Below are 19,822 nucleotides of genomic sequence, written 5' to 3'. Positions count from 1 at the left end.
GCCAACTAATGGCCTGGTATGCATAACATAGTATTCATTAACATAGTGTTTTGTTTTTCTTTCTCAAAGAAATGTTTATATTTTAATTTTTTAACTTGACCTTTTTTGTGCTATTTGACTCATTTTGAATGGTTAATTTCTAAGCATCTCATTTGATTATTTCTAATGAATTCTTATGTTAAATTTAATTAATATTGCTTGTAATCTGTTGCCAACTACGCACACATTTCCTATCATGTATGCCTATGAAAGACGATCCTACCAATCAGGGGTGCGTTTCCCAAAACCATAGTTGCAATGCAATTTCCCATTGCCAACCAACTAAGTTGCTAACAGGTTAGCAACTATGGTTTTGGGAAATGCACCCCAGAGTAGGTATGGGGCTGGTTGACATGTGCAACTCTGTCTCTATATGCAGGCTGCAACCGGGTGCTTCTCGTTTTGTCCAACGAAACCAATATTTTTGTATACATTTAACTTATTTTTTTTCATGTTATTTTACTAATTTTGAATGATTGCTTGTAAGCAGCTCATTTGATTAATTCTAATGTGTTAAATTTAATGAATAATATTGCTTGTAATCTGTTGCCACAATTTTGAGTCAATATAGAGTATCACTTTTTACAGTGTAGGCCCAATATATATTTGACCTAATCAATATGTGCCTATTCATAAAATATGTGATATTTTACATATTTACATAAGGTATAGTATGCAAACATGTTTATGCAAATGTATAAAACCACTTGAACCTTCACTACAGTACTCCTTGTAGGCTACTTATACTAAAACTGCTTACGTAACGGAAAGTTCACCCAAAAATGTAAATTGTGTCATCATTGTGTCATCTTCAAGTTGCAAACCTATGATATTCTTTCTTCTGTTGAGCAAAAAAGAAGATATTTTGCAGAATGTTAGTAACCAAACTGTTAAATGCATCATTTTCTTTTAGGCATAGCTTTTTTATTATATAGATGTAATATTTTATTTGTATTTATTTATTTCATTGAACTTTTTGATGCACAATACCCTGTTGGGGCAACTTAGTCGCTGCTTTTTGTTCTGCACTATGTTCCACCATTTTAAGACAAATGGATTTGTTGTGTTTCATTTTCAGGAGATTAGATGCTTAGAACTTTTTTTTAGTTTGCATCGAATGCTCTTTGACTTTAATGCAAAATAAATTTGTTTCTGAAAAAAGATTGATCTGTTGAAAGCAGTTATTTTGAGTTGGATGCCAAATACTCTACTCCTATTCAAATTTGACATTAAATGGTTGAATAAAATATATTTGCTCGCTGGCATGAAAAATAAATCCAGACCATGCACACAGGGCACTATTAACATGACTATATGCATGAAACCATTCAGAAATATTTAGGGCACAAATGGGTTAATTAAAATACAAAAATACTGGTGTGCAAAATATATTTAAATAAAATACAAGAAATTAGTAAAAATGCAAACAATATTTACAAGCAATCATTTAAAGTGCAAGAGACCCATGTCGTTACATTTAGTAATACTAGAGTTAGATACATAAGAGAAAGAAAAGTGCTTTCCCCTCTTTGAACAACTTATAAACAACATATTCTTTAACCCTAACACTAGACAATATATCCAATATATTTATCCTTATATGTATTAAAAAAAAATACGTTCACTTAAAATATTAGTACAGGAATCAAAACTTTTCCTCGTTAAAATACCAATTAGGACTACTGAATTTTTTAGAACATTCTTGAACAACTGCAATGTATGACCCCCCCCCCCAAAAAAAAAAAAACCAAAAGGGAAAATAAAAAAAAAAACACTATATGCATAAAACAATTATGTAAGTACAGAAAATAAAAACAAAACATGTTTGCTATTTGTGTTTTGATTTTAGACTTTCAGAAATATCACGAAATGACAACCTGTTTTATTCTTAATTCTATTACAATATTTGTAGTTCTTTTATGTCCTCTCTTTTCATTTCTCTATTTATTTTTTTAGTGCTTTATGTTGTCTTTGATACTCTTTAAGCATCTCTGTCAGCTCCAGAACATACTGCAGTTTTCTTTCTGTCGACTTGTGAAATTCCTCCGCTTGTTTTCTGGCTTCATCTTGATGTTTCTTCATCATCTCTTTAATTTCCTTCTCATGTTTCTGTCTCTCCCTTCTTTTCATTTCTTCTACTTTCCGATGAAATTCAGCTCTTTGTTGTTTTTCCTCTTCTGATCGTTTTTCAGTCTCTTGTTTCTTCTGTTCTGTTTTCTCTTTTTCTTCAAACTCTCTTCTGAGTTTTTTCTCTTTTTCTCTCAGCTGATTCTGCATTTTCATTCTGTCCACCTCCTCTCTTAGTTTCTTTTCCTCGAGTCCCTTCATCATGCTTTTCACTTCCCTGTCATATTTGGCTTGTAACTCATCTTTCTGAGCTTGAATTTCTTTTTCTTTCTTTTTCATAATTTCCTCCATTCTCTTTTTAATGGACATCTCTGCCTCCTCAAACATGTTGTTAGTGAAGTATCGACCCTGATTTGTATTTTTCACCTCTTCTATCATCTTTAACAGTTTAATCACTTGAGTTGTATCTTGTTTCTCTCTGTTATTGAAAACCAGGAATCTGTTTCCACAATCTCTAATCAATTTCTTGAGTTCTGCAGAGTTACTTCTCTTTACAAAACCTTCTATGGACTCCTTCTCAAGTTCGTCTCCTCTAGTGAACAGAACAATGCTGAACTGAGCAGCTTTTGGACCAAAGATCTTCTTTATCAGATCCATAGTGTCCATCTTCTCTTTGGTGAATCTTCCCAAACTCAACACAATGACAAACACATGAGGTCCAGGTGATGAGAGTGAAACACATTTCATTATTTCTTCCACCAAATTATCATTTGACAGTGTTGTGTCAAAGAGTCCTGGAGTATCAACAACAGCTACTGATAGACCATCAACTTCACCAACTCTCTTTTCACATGCAGTCGTCACTGAATCTGTGCTCATTCGGCTATGAAACTCATTTCTTCCCAGAATAGTGTTTCCTGTTGCACTCTTTCCATTTCCTGTCCTCCCGATAAGCACAATCCTCAAACACTCCTGATCAACTGTTTCACCTTCAGCACCTGAAAAAAAAGAAAAAAAAAAAAAGAGTAAGCAAAGGCAGATGTCACTACAGGGAATGTGAACTGAAATGTTCACATTACAGGTTGAAAGAAGAAGGAGCTTAACCTGTCAAAAAGGGGTTATATGATGTGCTATATGTGTTATATATATATGTTATCTGATGTTACACTTTTTGAGCACAGACCTGAAAATGACATCTCCAACTTAGATGCCTTTGACCACAGACTTAAAGTTGATCCATTTTTAAAGAAGACACTTCACAGATTATTAACATTTTTTATATAAATTATATTACAAAAAAAGATACGGAAGTCTATGAACATATAAAATGTAAACACTCATATGATGCTACAAAATTTTTTGAGTGTTACCACTTAAGATATTCTTTATGAAAGTCACACTTATAAAAGAATCACACCCCACTAAAACGCCTCGTTTAAACACCCCCACATGTCCACGTCACTGTGTGGGAAGATTTGCATCACACCGCCACTTTATGGAGGACTGTTTCCTGATCCTGGGAGTGTTCATGGCGCGATGCGATAAGTCATTATAATCCATAATTATGTTATGGATGCAACAAATGACTTGTTTATAAGAGTTTTAATGTTTTTGAATCGTAACAATGCTGTAACATTTCTGTCACACGCTTGAGGCATTTGGCTAATTACAAAGCACTGGATAGCTGGCCAATCAGAGTCAAGTCAAGTCAAGTTAAGTCACCTTTATTTATATAGTGCTTTAATCAAAATACATTGCGTCAAAGCAACTGAACAACATTCATTAGGAAAACAGTGTGTCAATAATGCAAAGTTATAGTTAAAGGCAGTTCATCATTGAATTCAGTGATGTCATCTCTGTTCAGTTTAAATAGTGTCTGTGCATTTAATCTCCATCGGTGACAGAATGGAGAAAAAAACCTTGGGAGAGACCAGGCTCAGTTGGGGGGCCAGTTCTCCTCTGACCAGACGAAACCAGTAGTTCAATTCCAGGCTGCAGCAAAGTTAGATTGTGCAGAAGAATCATCTATTTCCTGTGGTCTTGTCCTGGTGCTCCTCTGACACAAGGTCTTTATAGGGGATCTGTATCTGGGGCTATAGTTGTCCTGGTCTCCGCTGTCTTTCAGGGCAGTAGAGGTCCTTTCTAGGTGCTGATCGTCCATCTGGACTGGATACGTACTGGATCCGGGTGACTGCAGTGACCCTCTGATCTGGATATAGACTGGATCTGGTGGCTACGGTGACCTCGGAATAAGAGAGAAACAGACTAATATTAGCGTAGATGCCATTCTTCTAATGATGTAGCAAGTACATAGGGTGTTATGGGAAGTGTTCCCGGTTCCGGTTTACCTAATTAATGCAGCCTAAAAATCCTTAACGGATTTGGATATTAAAAGCATATTAGTATGTTATGTGTAAGCCAGGTTAAAGAGATGGGTCTTTAATCTAGATTTAAACTGCAAGAGTGTGTATGCTTCCTGAACAATGTTAGGTAGGTTATTCCAGAGTTTAGGCGCCAAATAGTAAAAGGATCTGCTGCCCGCAGTTGATTTTGATATTCTAGGTATTATCAAATTGCCTGAGTTTTGAGAACGTAGCGGACGTAGAGGATTATAATGTAAAAGGAGCTCATTCAAATACTGAGGTGCTAAACCATTCAGGGCTTTATAAGTAATAAGCAATATTTTAAAATCTATACGATGTTTGATAGGGAGCCAGTTCAGTGTTGACAGGACCGGGTTAATACGGTCATACTTAATGGTTCTAGTAAGAACTCTTGCTGCTGCATTTTGGACTAGCTGTAGTTTGTTTACTAAGCATGCAGAACAACCATCCAATAAAGCATTACAATAATCTTACCTTGAGGTCATAAATGCATTTCTGCATTTGACATTGAGAGCATAGGCCGTAATTTAGATATGTTTTTGAGATGGAAAAATGCAGTTTTACAAATGCTAGAAACGTGGCTTTCTAAGGAAAGATTGCGATCAAATAGCACACCTAGGTTCCTAACTGATGACGAAGAATTGACAGAGCAGCCATCAAGTCTTAGACAGTGTTCTAGGTTATTACAAGCAGAGTTTTTTGCCCTGCTCGTCATCCAGTTTTTTATATCGACTATGCAATCCATTAGTTTTTCAAATTGGTGTGTTTCACCGGGCCGCGAAGAAATATAGAGCTGAGTATCATCAGCATAACAGTGAAAGCTAACACCATGTTTCCTGATGATATCTCCCAAGGGTAACATATAAAGCATGAAGAGTAGCGGCCCTAGTACTGAGCCTTGAGGTACTCCATACTGCACTTGTGATCGGTATGATACATCTTCATTCACTGCTACGAACTGATGGCGGTCATATAAGTACGATTTAAACCATGCTTATGCACTTCCATTAATGCCAACAAAGTGTTCAAGTCTATGCAAAAGAATGTTGTGGTCAATTGTGTCAAACGCAGCACTAAGATCCAATAAAACTAATAGAGAGATACACCCACGATCAGATAATAAGAGCAGATCATTTGTAACTCTAAGGAGAGCAGTCTCAGTACGGTCTAATTCCTGACTGGAAATCATCACATATACAATTTTTTTCTAAGAAGGAATATATTTGTGAGGATACCACCTTTTCTAGTATCTTGGACAGAAAAGGGAGATTCGAGATTGGTCTATAATTAACTAGTTCTTTGGGGTCAAGTTGTGTTTTTTTGATGAGAGGCTTAATAACAGCCAGTTTGAAGGTTTTGGGGACATATCCTAATGACAATGACACACCTTGCTGTTAAGATCGATGAGCTGTGTAAAAACGGAAGCATTTCAGAAATGTAGTTTCATAACAAGGTTCGGGAGAAGCACGTCAGATACTTAGCCTAATTAGCACAGGTGGAACCACTTAAGATAATCAACCTTAGGGTATAAAAACAGCTGAACAGCTGAACAGCATTGACGGTTTATCAGCATCCCGGTTCGCTCTGTCTGTCATCTTATCACTGACCCAATTTTCCTTCCAGCGAGGAGATCCATACTGGGGATTTTTCAGATTTGCTACTTTTGCTGATACCCATGATCATTAAACACGGCCATTGAGCCACACGTTGTGGCCAATAGACCGTGCAAAGCCTGAGCTTGCCTTGCTTGACACCACGATTGATCTGATCAAGACCGGGCTCTCCTCGAGCGCTGGAATCGCAGCAGCAGCATCAACCAGCCTGGGCTGCACCTCAGTTCTTACTGCAGCAAGCCTCTCTCACTTCCCGCCGCGGCTCAGCAGTGGCTTTTCCGGCCGAGGCGCAGTTTGAGGCCGGCGACACACTGGATGCTTGGTGCAAGCGTCTCAGCTGCGTGGCGTGTCCGTCTTTAATTCGGCTCCCATGTTAACAGGTTAGAGCTTGCAGACTGCCTGCGTGAGACAATGCGTTGGAAAACGCGTGCATGCTAGAAATAGAACCGAAGCCTATTTTCCATGCGACACGCGAGCGTGTTGGAAGCTATTCCAGGCAAATAGAATAGGAAAATATGTTTATATGCCATTGTGTAAACCAATACATATTAATTCATGACATTTTGATGTTTGAAAGTCTATAGGTTGACATAAATTCAGATATAAGTTCCGATCACATATGTATGCGGAAATTTCAGGTCCGATTTGAGCCTCGGATGCATTCAAATATTTGAACTTCTGCAACTAGACCGTATGCGAAAGCCCGACTGGATATGATGTATTCTAATCAAATCTATCGGTGCGAGGTCAGAATTACCAATATTTTGTTAACTTTAACATTATTCTTCAAACACAATTTATGTTAAATGGTGATTTATAATAATTATGGGAGTAATAATTATTGAACCATTATTTACGTTGAATAGCCCCATAAAACAAAACAAAAAAATACTGTTTTTATTTTGGGGGTCATCTGATTTGTGACAATGTATTTGTACATTATATACATTAAAATTATTAATTTTACCATGGTGAACATGCCAAGGTAACAGTTGCTGCACGACCAGTTTTAAAGTTCTGCACGACTGCCGCTAGAGGGAGAAATGCGACAATCGTGCCATGGAAAGGTGGCTTAAAGTTTGATAAATGAGGTTATGACGTAGTTCCGTCGGATGACGATTACATTTTTACCATGAAGCCAAGGCATTTTTTCCAGAGTCTTCATCCACACTGAAATGTCCAAAGATATTATCTGCCTTACCATACATGTTTAAACCTCACTGAGATTATACAGACATAAGTTTCATGCAATTATTCTGGCAGAACCAATTTATTTAGGGACATATTTCACCATTTACTGGCGTGATCACTTAGAATTTATCTAATACACCACTACCCTCGTTTTGCCGCAGGACAGCAAGTGTGATTAAAATTCTGTTGTCTTTTTAGGACTGTAATATTAAAAGCATGCAAGTAAATATCTTTAGAAACTATTTGATTATTATTATTGCCATAATCATGTCTATTGGTAAGTTTTACAAGACCAAAAAATATTCATAGTTTTCAGAAGTCTGTTTCCACAGCCTATACTACAACGTGAAACCAGTGTTCCAAATTGATCCGTTTTGGAGGCTGTTTAAAAATGCCGGAAGGCCAAAACAAGAGGAATGATGCTTTTCCAACAGGAACGTACTAATGTGGACAAGGCTTAAGGAATTGTCAAATTAGTTAAACAATTGCTAAGCTGGCAACACAGTAGGCTACTCATTCATTTTTTAGGTTGTCCCATCAAACGTTACTAACCTGTCTACTCTTTCCACAGCCAAGGAGGGGGAAGTTGTGGCCTAGTGGTTAGAGAGCTTGACCCCTAACCCTAGGGTTGTGGGTTCGAATCTCGGCACCGGGCCCCCGGCTGCTCCCCGGGTGCCGCGGCATGGATGGTTGCCTACTGCTCCAGGAGTGTGTGTGTTCGCTGCTGTGTGTGTGTGCACCTTGGATGGGTTGAATGCAGAGCACGAATTCTGAGTATGGGTCACCATGCTTGGCTGAATGTCATGTCACTTTCACTTTTTTCACTTTCAACAACTACAGTAGCCGAAGCAAGCTCCGCAGGCGGCCAGTGTAGTATCTCTCCTCCTCTTCTCATGCTCCCCTTTACTTCTCTGTTTTCCGTATCTCCTCACTGCCGCAGCAGTGTCTGCTCCCGCAGGAGCCTTTTCTGTATCTGCCACAGCAGTGTCTGCTTCCGCAGGAGCCTTTTCCATATCTCCCCACTACCGCAGCAGTGGCTGCTCCCGCAGGAGCCTTTTCTGTATCTCCCCACTGCCGCAGCAGTGTCTGCTCCCGCAGGAGCCTTTTCTGTATCTGCCACAGCAGTGTCTGCTTCCGCGGGAGCCTTTTCTGTATCTCCCCACTGCCGCAGCAGTGTCTGCTCCTGCAGGAGCTTTTTCGGTATCTCCCCACTGCCGCAGCAGTGTCTGCTCCCGCAGGAGCCTTTTCTGTATCTCCCCACTGCCGCAGCAGTGTCTGCTCCTGCAGGAGCTTTTTCCGTATCTCCCCACTACCGCAGCAGTGTCTGCTCCCGCGGGAGCCTTTTCTGTATCTCCCCACTGCCGCAGCAGTGTCTGCTCCCGCAGGAGCCTTTTCTGTATCTCCCCACTGCCACAGCAGCGCCTGCTCCCGCAGGAGCATATATATATATATATATTAGGGGTGTAACGATACGCGTATTCGTATTGAACCGTTCGGTACGAGGCTTTCGGTTCGGTACGCGGTACGCATTATGGACCGAACGGTTCGTTGGACTAATTAATTATATTTGGAAAATAAAAAAAATTGTGAAATATAATGATATGCGTTCAACAAGGTAGCCCAATAACCCAAACGACGTAACAGGCAACGCCCCTGACACCCCCGAAGAAGAAAAAAACACCAACTTATATGTTTATGTTAGGCTACTTAGTCAGGCGCTCACTCACTCCGTACGCGCTGAAGGCTCGTTGCAAAATGGCCAATGCATTTAACATACCAGAAATAGAAGATCCTCCAATAACCAACAGGTCTGGTGTTTGGGTGCACTTTGGATTCCCTGTAAGCTATAATAGTGATGGCCAGAGAGCGGTGGTTAAAAAAACAACAACGATATGTCGCATCTAGGGTTACACCAGCGGGAATACAAAAAAACAAAAAAAACTTCAAACATGTCAACTCATTTACGCCGACATCACGTTAGGCCCCTTACATAGACAACGCGAGAAACGCGAGCAAGCAACGCGAGCGACACGCTCCCTTTCATAGTCTAAACAGTGGAAGCAAGCGTCACGGGCGATGCGTGTATGCAATACACCGTTCACAACACAGGGGGTAGTAGAGTCAGGGTGATATTAGTAGAGTCGGGTTGCGTGATATTCAGATCACAATAGCAACTGAAAAGGAGTGTATTCTGTTGCTGATTTTACATCGGCGGCAACAAAGGCAATGCAGAAATAGGGCCGTTAAGTTCACATAATTTTTCCTCTTCGCCCGCCATTGTATTCAAACCTTCTTCTTCTGTAAACACAATATACTTGAATTAATGTACAATACTTGCAATGTCACCCCCACCGACAACGCATAGTATTGCGTGCATCGGCGCGTCGCCTATCAAAAGCTGGGACGACACATTTGGCTACGCACCGACGCATAATGGCGGCCGAAGCGTAACGATGCGTAGCCTCGGGGACGCGTATGCGTACAGATGCGTTGACTATGAAATGGCCCTTAGTGTGTCAGTATCTGGGAAAAGACAGAAAAAAGGAGAAACATAAATGCAACAAACTATCCCCGCAGCATTTAGACAGACATTTCCAACGGATTCAAACAGGGCAAAAGACATCACCACGGCGATTGGTAGGCTACATTTACGTTATAGCCGCGGATATGAGACCTTACTATTTACCATTGATTCTATCATCACCATAATAGCTTACAGGGAATCCAAAGTGCACCCAAACACCAGACCTGTTGGTTATTGGAGGATCTTCTATTTCTGGTCTGTTAAACGCATTAGCCATTTTGCAATGAGCCTTCAGCGTGTACTGAGTGAGCGAGCGCCTTAATCTGTAGTGGAAAACGTAGGTTTTAAGAACATGCTTAATGTAATTGAGCCCCGTTACAATATTCCTTCACGAGCCCATTTCAGACAGACCGTAATTCCTGCTTTGTTCCAAAAAACATAAGCCCTATAGAGAACCAATTGAGTAAAAACACACTCAATATAAAGAGTTATAGAGTTCCATATAAAAAGTTACATCTTTGTATTTGTTCATAACTAATATAACATTTTCATTTTTTTTATAAGGAGCTGTTTTTGTTTTATACAGTATGCTGCTAAGAAAACACCATAGAAGATGGGTAAAGAATAGCTCCATCATTGTTCAATGTAAAAAAAAAAACATACTTTGTTAGTTTTAATAAATAAAACATTTTTTAAAAATCAAGGAAATTTATCTGCCAACTTTTTCTTTTTGCTGTATCTAAAACGTACCGAACCGTGACACCAGTGTATTGTATCGAACCGAACCGTGAATTTTGTGAACCGTTACACCCCTAATATATATATATATATATATATATATATATATATATATTTATTTAAAAAAAGAAACGCATTTGGTCTCGCAGCTAGAACTTTCCCGGACCCAGAGCTCTTATGTTTTCTCTTTCGTCCAGTGAGCACTGGGTCTCACAGCGGACACAGTGTGAGAAAATCTCCCAGTCAAGCTCTCATTTTCCTCTTTTCTGTTTTCTATTTCTGTGCAGCGAGCATTTGGTCTCACAGCGAACGCAGCGAGAACTTTCCTGATAGAGCACTTACATTTTCTCTTCCGTCCAGCGAGCATTGGGTCTCACGGCGGACGCAGTGTGAGAAAATCTCAGGGTCAAGCTCTCATTACCCTCTTTCCCGTTTTCTCTTTCTGTCCAGCGAGCATTTGGTCTCACAACGGACGTAGTGAGAACTTTCCCGGTAGAGCACTTACCTTTTCTCTTCCGTCCAGCAAGCATTGGTTCTCACAGCGGACGCAGTATGAGAAAATCTCCCGGTCAAGCTCTCATTTCCCTGTTTCCCGTTTTCTCTTTTTGTCCAGCGAGCATTTGGTCTCACAGCGGACGCAGTGAGAACTTTCCCGGTAGAGCACTTACATTTTCTCTTTCATCCAGCGAGCATTGGGTCTCACAGCAGACGCAGTGTGAGAAAATCTCCCGGTCAAGCTCTCATTTTCCTCTTTCCGTTTTCTCTTTTTGTACAACGAGCATTTGTCTCACAGCAGAGAAAGGCACAAACTCGCCTGATCGGTTGCTCCAAATTACAATTGCTCCCCGTTGCCGGCCAGCAGGGCCTGTCAGTCCAGATACAGTGAGCCGCCATCACAGGCCCACTGGCCAAACATTCAGACCCTTTTTTGAGATGCCAGCCCGCCAAACGTGGCACTCATTTGGGGGGGTCTTTAGTTCGGCGGCTGTCCTCTGCTCTTTAGCTTTTTGGGGGGTACTCTAGGTTCGGGCCATTCCCGAGCCTGGAGCCCCTTCCCCGGACAACACGCCAAATATGCATTATAATACTTCAGCTAATTATATGTAAGTGTAAACTCGTGAAATGTAGTTTCATAACAAGGTTCGGGAGAAGCACGTCAGATACTTAGCCTAATTAGCACAGGTGGAACCACTTAAGATAATCAACCTTAGGGTATAAATACAGCTGAATTAGCCTACCTGTCTCCATTGACGGTTTATCAGCATCCCCCCTCCACCCCATCTCCTCCACTAGAGTTCATTTTTCACTTTTATATACGGGGGTGGGGGGGGATACTCTAGCTTTGGGCCATCTGAATCTGAATCTGAACAAGTTGTGTTCCAAATTTGAGGTTGATAACTCAAAAAAAATAAAAACCTTGCACTAGATGACCATGAAACCACATTAGTAATCATACAAGGCGATCCCCATTTCCATATATGGTTTGAGTGATCTGAATATATTCCATATTCCATATTTTTCACAATGTTTATGAAGAAGATATCACATTCAGAAGTGTTATGGGCAGTAAGGCAATATTTGGTTTGAATTCAACCTCTAACACATAAAAGACATGAGGAAAGAACACTGGATGTGCATTATAGTTCATGCTGCATTAAAAATGTACAATCTATTGTTTTTCTTTATATTTAGACCTAGAAAATAGAAGTTAGTTGTTTAACACTTGACATAAAAAGTTATGTTTTTTTACCAATTTTTCATGATTTTATGTGCATCACTATTTTAAAATAAAGGTCAGAACTTACTATCTGACTCAGAGGTGTAATCTTCTGACAAATTAAAACATTGCTTTTGCTCTGTAAAATATATCATATATATAATCAGTCACTAAATCTGAAAACTAGAGCGAAAGGTAATTTGTCAAGATTACTTTAGGTTTAGACTAAGATATTACTGTTGCAAACAGACCCATCAAAGCGCTTGCAGTCCGCATAGAATTGACACACTTTTAGGTTTTTGGAGAGGTGCACGTCAGGCTATGCCGTAGGCTACGGTTTAGGATGTGCATCTATGTGTAGGCTATGTCATAGGTTCGACGCATTAGTATAAATCAGCCTTAACACTTAGAGTAAAGATGTGTATTTTATCCCAGGGTGACCAGTGCTGGGTGTGGAGCACAGCCACTCTAGAAACAAGGGACGCATGAAGGCATGACTGTTTAGGCATGAAGGAACATTTCTGACGGCAAGCTCCTGGAGCAGGGTGAGTTGTGGTAGCTGATGCAATGTACCACTAAAGTGATTTGTGATTTGTGAAGTGATTAACAATAATGGTGAAATAATTGTCTCAGGATGGTTAAAAGGTGAGTCTGGAGTATGAAGCCGGGAGAAGGCACTTGCCTTGGTGTGCCTGGATCCAGGCCTGCATGTGACTGTGAATTGGAAGCAGGTGAAGAAGGTGGCCCTGTATGCCTGATGGGGTTTGAGGAGTTTAGAAGAGATATGTAGATATTTAAAGTTGTTTTGGCCAATGATCACCTGGAAAGGGTACTGAGACCTTTACCAGTGTCAAAGTTCTGCTGGCTAGAATCAAGCTTCTTGGAGAAGGCAGCAGAGGAGTTTTTGGGGACTCCCATAAAGCTGAGATAACAACACCCCTACCCCTACTCAGGACCCATTCAGAACTCCATTTCCCATCCTGCCTCTTACCTTGTCTTGACTGATTGAATACACACCAGCATCTGATTACACACCTGCATCTAATTACACACACACACACCTGCAGCTACACACACACACACACACACACACACATATAAGCATCACATTCACTCACAGTCTTTGTAAAGTCTTGTTTAGCCTGTCTCACATTTCAGAATGTTTTTCCCTGTGTTTGTTCCTTCCGTGTCTGACCTTTGGATTGTTTATACCAACTCTGATTCTCTGCTGGCTGCCCCGATCTCTGCTTGTTACTGTTACTGATTCTGGATATCTCTGACATTCCTGACGCCGTTTCTGATTACTGCCTGTCTGACCATCCTTATAATGAAGTTTTGCATATGGATCCGAACGTCCCTGGCTCACCGTTACACCTACATTATGAACTTTGTCTCTTGTGGTTAGATCATCCCAGCTCGAGCAGAAAAAAAACGGTCTGTGCTGTTAGCCAAAATGAGTATCATAGATTCGTTCCATTTTTTGGTTTGTTTATCCAATGTAGCTCTTGTAAATCAGTCATAATTATGACCCAATGTTAATTCCATTTTAAAGATGGGAAACAACCTTTATTTGACTGAATGCACATGACAGGCCTAAGCCCAAAATCTGCAAAAAAATCTGAGATACACCGTATTTTCCGGACTATAAGTCACACTTTTTTTCCTAGTTTGGCTGGTCCTGCGACTTATAGTCAGGTGCGACTTATTTATCAAAATTAATTTGACATGAACCAAGAGAAATGAACTAGGAGACATGAACCAAGAGAAAGCATTACCGTCTCCAGCCGCGAGAGGGCGCTCTATGCTGCTCAGTGCTCCTTTAGTCTACACTGGACAGCATAGAGCGCCCTCTCGCGGCTGTAGACGGTAATGTTTTCTCTTGGTTCTTGGTTCTAAATGAATGCGACTTATAGTCCAGTGCGACTTATGTATGTTTTTTCCTCATCATGACGAATTTTTGGACTGATGCGACTTATACTCGGGTGCGACTTATAGTCCGAAAAATACGGTAATGAAAATTTGCAAATTTTGATTTTGCAATAAATTCAGTGATCGCAAAATCCTGGAGGGACTGACTTATACACACGAGATGTCATACTGAACACAAAAATAAATACACTCACCTTCTGACTGAACCTTGCCTTGTAGCTCTTTGATTTTATTTTCCATTTCTTTCTTATGTTGTTCCTCAAGTTCATGTCTGACTCTGTTCTCTTGTGCTTTCACATACATTTGAAGTGAATAGGGTTCAGTCTTCATGTTTTCTATATAATCCAGTAGTTCTGGGATCTGCCTTGAGTTTTTAGGTTCATTTAACCCCATCACTTTGTAGTGACCTCCACAACGACTGATTAACCTCTGAAATTCTGGGCTGTATTCAACAAAATTAGTCACTTTTTGATCAATAATGAGCTCTGTTGTGAAAAGCACCATGAAATTGTCCCTGGAGTTAAATATATTCTGGATCTTCTCTATTTCTGCTATCTCATCGTTATTAAGTGAAGCAACAGGAACAATGAGGAGGAAAACATGAACTCCAGGATCACAGAGAGATACACAGTTGACAGTCTGAGGCATCACTTCATCCTCTGAGAGCCGAGTAAGAGCTGGAAGCTCTAGCAAACTGATCAGACGTCCATGTATCCTCTCCTCTCTCTTCACACACTCTTCACTGATCGCTCTCTGGTGTAAAGGTTTTACCTTTTTCCCTCGTAAAAGTTTGGACACAGAGACCTTGAATGTGCTATCAGATCCACACAGCACAAGATTCAGCTTCTGTTTTCCAAAGAAATTCAGTGACACTGGAAAAAATATTTAGAGATATTAGACACAGTTTAAGACGTACAGTAGTCAACATTTGAAGTGGATCAAAACCTTTCATCAAAGTTGTCCTTAAACCAAAACATTACCTGTTCTTGTCTTAGGACAACTTATTTTGATCCACTTCAAATGTTGACTACTGTAGTTAATCCTTTAACGCATACAATCACTCCGGTGTGATCAGTCTTGGCTTGTCCCTGAAGCGTACGATCACACTGGTGACACACTGTCATTAACTGATGAATTTAAATCTGCTTTCGCACTTTGACTGGCGCAGAGACAGGTTGTACGCGCCAAACGCTTGACATATTTTCACAATATTCAATGTTTCCAACCATATAATGCTTATTTTAGGTTTCAGACATTTAAATACACAAAAGTACTAACAAAACCATACATTTACAGTTTGTAAAATATACACTGATGTCTATCGAAATGGCAGTAATGATCCTTACAAATATAATCTGACTAAATCTTTTGAGTGATATCATATACAGATTGTGTAGGTACTGTAACTATAAAGTTTACTCTGCTCTTCTCCCAGTTTAGCAGAGACATACTTTAAAGTGTTTCGGTAGGAGAGGATGCACTTGCATGTTGTAAATCCCACAGCTCAGATTCAGTGCGAACTGACATGGCGGCGCCTATCACCCAGTCTAGATCAACTAACACGGTCGATATAAAAGTGATTAAAATACCAAATAGATTTACTCTCACATATTTCCGAATCGGAATATCATACACGTCAGAATATAGTGAACATGTTTGTGAATATTTTGAATGAAACAGGAAAAACAAAATAAAAGTGATTCATGTGTCATATAGGCTGCATGGCCATGGAAACAATTTTTTGCAAGGCAGTAGATTCTACAACAGTCGCCTACAAAAAAAACTCACCCTGGGGGCTCAGTAAGAATATTTTAAACTAAAGTGTGAAAGGCTTAACAATCACTTTCAAACAACATAAACATATACTTGTAATGTGTGTGTGTGTGTGTGTGTGTGTGTGTGTGTATGTTTGTTTCTGGTAATCTCTACGTTATAGGAACAAAAACTCACCAAAGATTGCAATACCAGTCATGTTTTACCTTATAGGGACATTTATTTAGGTCCCCATGATGAAACAAGCTTATAAATCATAATAAGTGATGTTGGTGAATATATTGAATATCAAGTTTGTAAAGTAAACTAAATAATTACATAATAGATGTTTCTGTGATGGTTTGGACATTCATCTTTATGGCTCTCTGTGATTTTGTGTAGTATTTGTAAGGAATGTTGTCGATCAAAAATCAGCACAAAAACAAAATGAAAAAAAAAACAAAACCAACAACAACAAAAATTAGCATCACTGAAAGGATCCCTTTCATACTCACTTTGTGTTGGTTTTATCCTATGAGTCCATCTACTAAAACTGGGACGTAGACCTTCAGAGGGGAAACATTTATGTTATCACACACTATCACAGAATTACATAAGCCACTTCTCAGTGTACTGTACTGTGTTTTATAGAGTTGCAAAATGTAACAAATCTTCATTAATTAGATATAATTGTTCTTAGGGAAGTCAATGTTTACCTGGAGGTGAATTGTTTGTTGTTAGGCAAACAGGCTTTAATTCTTCAGGAGTCTCCAGGTTAGGGTTTCTGTCTTCCTCCACAATCTCCAATGGATGTTCCATTGAGTCTACAACAATTCTCTGTTTTAGTTTTGGTTCCTCAAAAAAAAAAGCACATCTGCTCAGCCTGGTCAGCTGTCTCCATTCTGATGTGACTGGTCTACCACAAGTATGTAACACCCCTTACTATATCTGCTGTGGATGCTTCCTGATGTTTGCCTCAAATGAAAGAGAAACTATAGAAAAACTATAAACGTAATATTTAATGAATCTTTAATGAAGATATTTCTTTCTACATGGTCATTTTAGAAATAAAAAGTTACAAACTACATCAGTTATGGTTAAATATATAACATGCTAGAAACAAAATAATCACTGCAACAATGATTCAATCATAGACTCTTTAGGTATTTGCGTATTTGAATCCAAAAATAAGAAATAAGAGCGAAGAGTGGGTAAAGTATAATACGGCACATTATTTTCCCCTTGGTACAATACTATTTAAATGAATGAAACCCCAGTTCATATGTTTGTATTTAATATGTAAAAGCTTATGAACAGATTCTGTATTGACAGACTCACCAGGTTGTCCAAATGATCGGCACAAGTCATCCATCTTATCTTCACCCTCAGTAAAGCACTTCAGGTAGTAAGAAACTGTGTTGTGAGCTCAATGAAAACCAGTTGGACTTGATGTCACATACATTACATACGACTTCCTGCGTTATGATCACCAGAGCTGTGGGATCTGTTAAAGGACTGACTGCCACAAGAATACTGTGGCTCTATGAATTCCTTTTCCTTTTTCAGAGACAGATCACATGGCACTGGGAATGAGGAACAAGTAGCAAAACATGAGGAAGAGAGAATTGGTCAGGCTGCAAACTTCACCACTTTCACAAAGAACACAACAGTAGACAGTAAGAATCACCCATTTGCCAAATGATGGAATCCAAAGTCATGTAAATATTTTAACTTAACTTAATGAAACTTATAACATTTCAGTGTTGAGGTAGCTACTCAAAAAAATGTAATTAGTTACTAGTTACTTCTGTAAATTGTAATGAGATTACTTTACTAGTTACTGCATTTGAAAAGTAACTTCACTACTTATTACTTTACTTTTTTTAGGGCCCTATAAAATCTGTTTTATTTTTTCTCAACTCCTTTTTAATGGTTAAATGTAATTGTATTCATCAAAAAGCATGTCTAATTAATTTATCATAACACTTATAACACTTATACATTTTCACAGGAATTTATTAAAAGTTGAACAAAAATTACATGTTTAGGGCCCTATGAAATGTTTTATTTTTTTAGCATGTGTAATCAACCTGTCCTCCAACCAATACGCCCGTATAGGTCGTTTGTCCAAATCCCTGAAATACGACCCATCAGAGCGTATACTACAATTGCGCCTCTATTGGCAAAAGGTCGTTTTCATATTAATGTTTTGTACTCTTTTATTTGCACTCTGATTTGCGTCTCGTGTAGCTCAGTTGGTAGATTATTGCGCGATACATTGATAGGTAATCATGCTATCATGGGTTCGATCCCAGGGAACGGATGTGCACGAAAATGTATATGCTCAATAAATCATAATTTAGCATGATTTCTGTGAGGGTTAGGTTTAGGGGTGGGGTTAGGTGTGGTCATTCGAACAAATAAGCCACCTAGTAAAATATGTAGGAAATACTGTGAGATCGGTGTAAAAAACCCACACATTGCATTTAAATAAACGTGCGTTTTGATTGGTAATCAAAGCTAGAGGGCGCTTAACTTTAAAACGTAAATATAAGTCGTAATAAGGTGCTTGCACAAACGACCTATATGGTCGTTTTTTGTTGGAGGACAGGCTCTGTGTAATAGTTGTTTTTTAAAAATAGCCTTATTAAATTTTTTTTTTAGCACCCTCAAACGCAACCTATAACCGTGTCTGAAGTTCCTCAACCCACTGATGTACCAGCTACAGGGTCTGTTACACGGCCAAGCAAAAAATCTACTGGCAACCTGGGCTCTTGTCCAAGCATCAAAAATGGGGGCGATTCCCCGGTTGCCTGATGTAGAGTGGTGTTATAACAAAAGAGCATTTGTGCCAGACAAGAAGCCCAGTCTCTTTTACTTCCCACCGGCAATGTTCTCAATGAATTGTGCAAAGTATGATTAAACCTTTCACATTGTCCGTTGCTGGCAGTATCAGCTGACACCCTGGGCCAGTAACACCGCTGGCGAATCAATTCCAGGGTGCGCTCGATACCTTGATGTCCATGTTGTTGGTGCAACAGTGTAAGTATTTCAGACCTCAAGGCCATGGGCAACACTAACTGCAATACCACTTGGATTGAAAATCTTGTTATATAAGCATCCCTCCTCTTCTACCAGCCGTTCCCATTGTTGAAGAAGTACCAGCACGGGCTTGGTCAGATGTTACTGCTCTATTGGTCCTGGACTCCGATCTTTCCTCCAGAGCTCTAGGACTTGCCCAATAACTGAGAAGGGTCTGTCTGCAGACTGCAAGACAGGGGCGTAACTTGAAGTGGGTGTAACTTGAAGTAGGAGGCGTAACTTGAAGTTTGTTCTAATCACACAGAAGCACGCGAGATGTCAAAACGAGATTTTGTCGGGATGCGTTCGAAACCGCATACCCTTTAATTAGGCACTTAATTTCAGTAAGTACTAACTTAACGAGCGCTAAAAGAGTACATACTCTACAGCCTAAATGCGTATGTATTAAGTATGAATGCAATTTGTATATCATCATCCTCTATGTTGATCATGTGACCTACAAAGATAAAACAAGCACAAAAACTAAAAAGATATAAGTGACAGGTTTAATTAATGTATTTGTAAGTATCTTGATAAAGAAAAACATTGTCCATGTTGTGGTCTTGTTGAAGAAACGGCTGCCTTTTTATTTTGTGATTGTAGTATAGCCAATACTGTTTATTTTAATTTTGTATATTTTTAACTCCACTAATGTGATCAAGTATTATCCTTAAAGCATTTTTTTATTATTATTAGAAAACCCAAAATCGTTATCTCTTTAATATTTTTTTTATAATTTTACGTGAAAAACGTTTTTTCTTGTATAGTATCTCATACTATAATGAAC

At 39.2% G+C, this 19,822-nt stretch overlaps 1 protein-coding gene across 1 annotated transcript; it reads right to left on the bottom strand.

The window, feature by feature from the left end:
* Positions 1-1,968: 1,968 nt before the first annotated feature.
* On the bottom strand, positions 1,969-16,773 carry LOC132092142 (uncharacterized). The gene is made up of 4 exons (XM_059498617.1): positions 16,671-16,773; positions 16,470-16,520; positions 14,397-15,074; positions 1,969-3,104 (listed from the first exon to the last, which is right to left on the bottom strand). Exons 1-4 carry the CDS (start codon positions 16,771-16,773, stop codon positions 1,984-1,986), a joined length of 1,953 nt encoding a protein of 650 aa, XP_059354600.1. The 3' UTR covers positions 1,969-1,983.
* Between the last annotated feature and the right edge of the window lie 3,049 nt (positions 16,774-19,822).

The sequence above is a fragment of the Carassius carassius genome, chromosome 1, assembly GCF_963082965.1.
Source record: "Carassius carassius chromosome 1, fCarCar2.1, whole genome shotgun sequence".
NCBI classification, from domain to species: Eukaryota; Metazoa; Chordata; class Actinopteri; order Cypriniformes; family Cyprinidae; genus Carassius; species Carassius carassius.
Note: the sequence above shows the minus strand (reverse complement) of the source record. Positions and strands in the feature narration are given on the sequence as shown.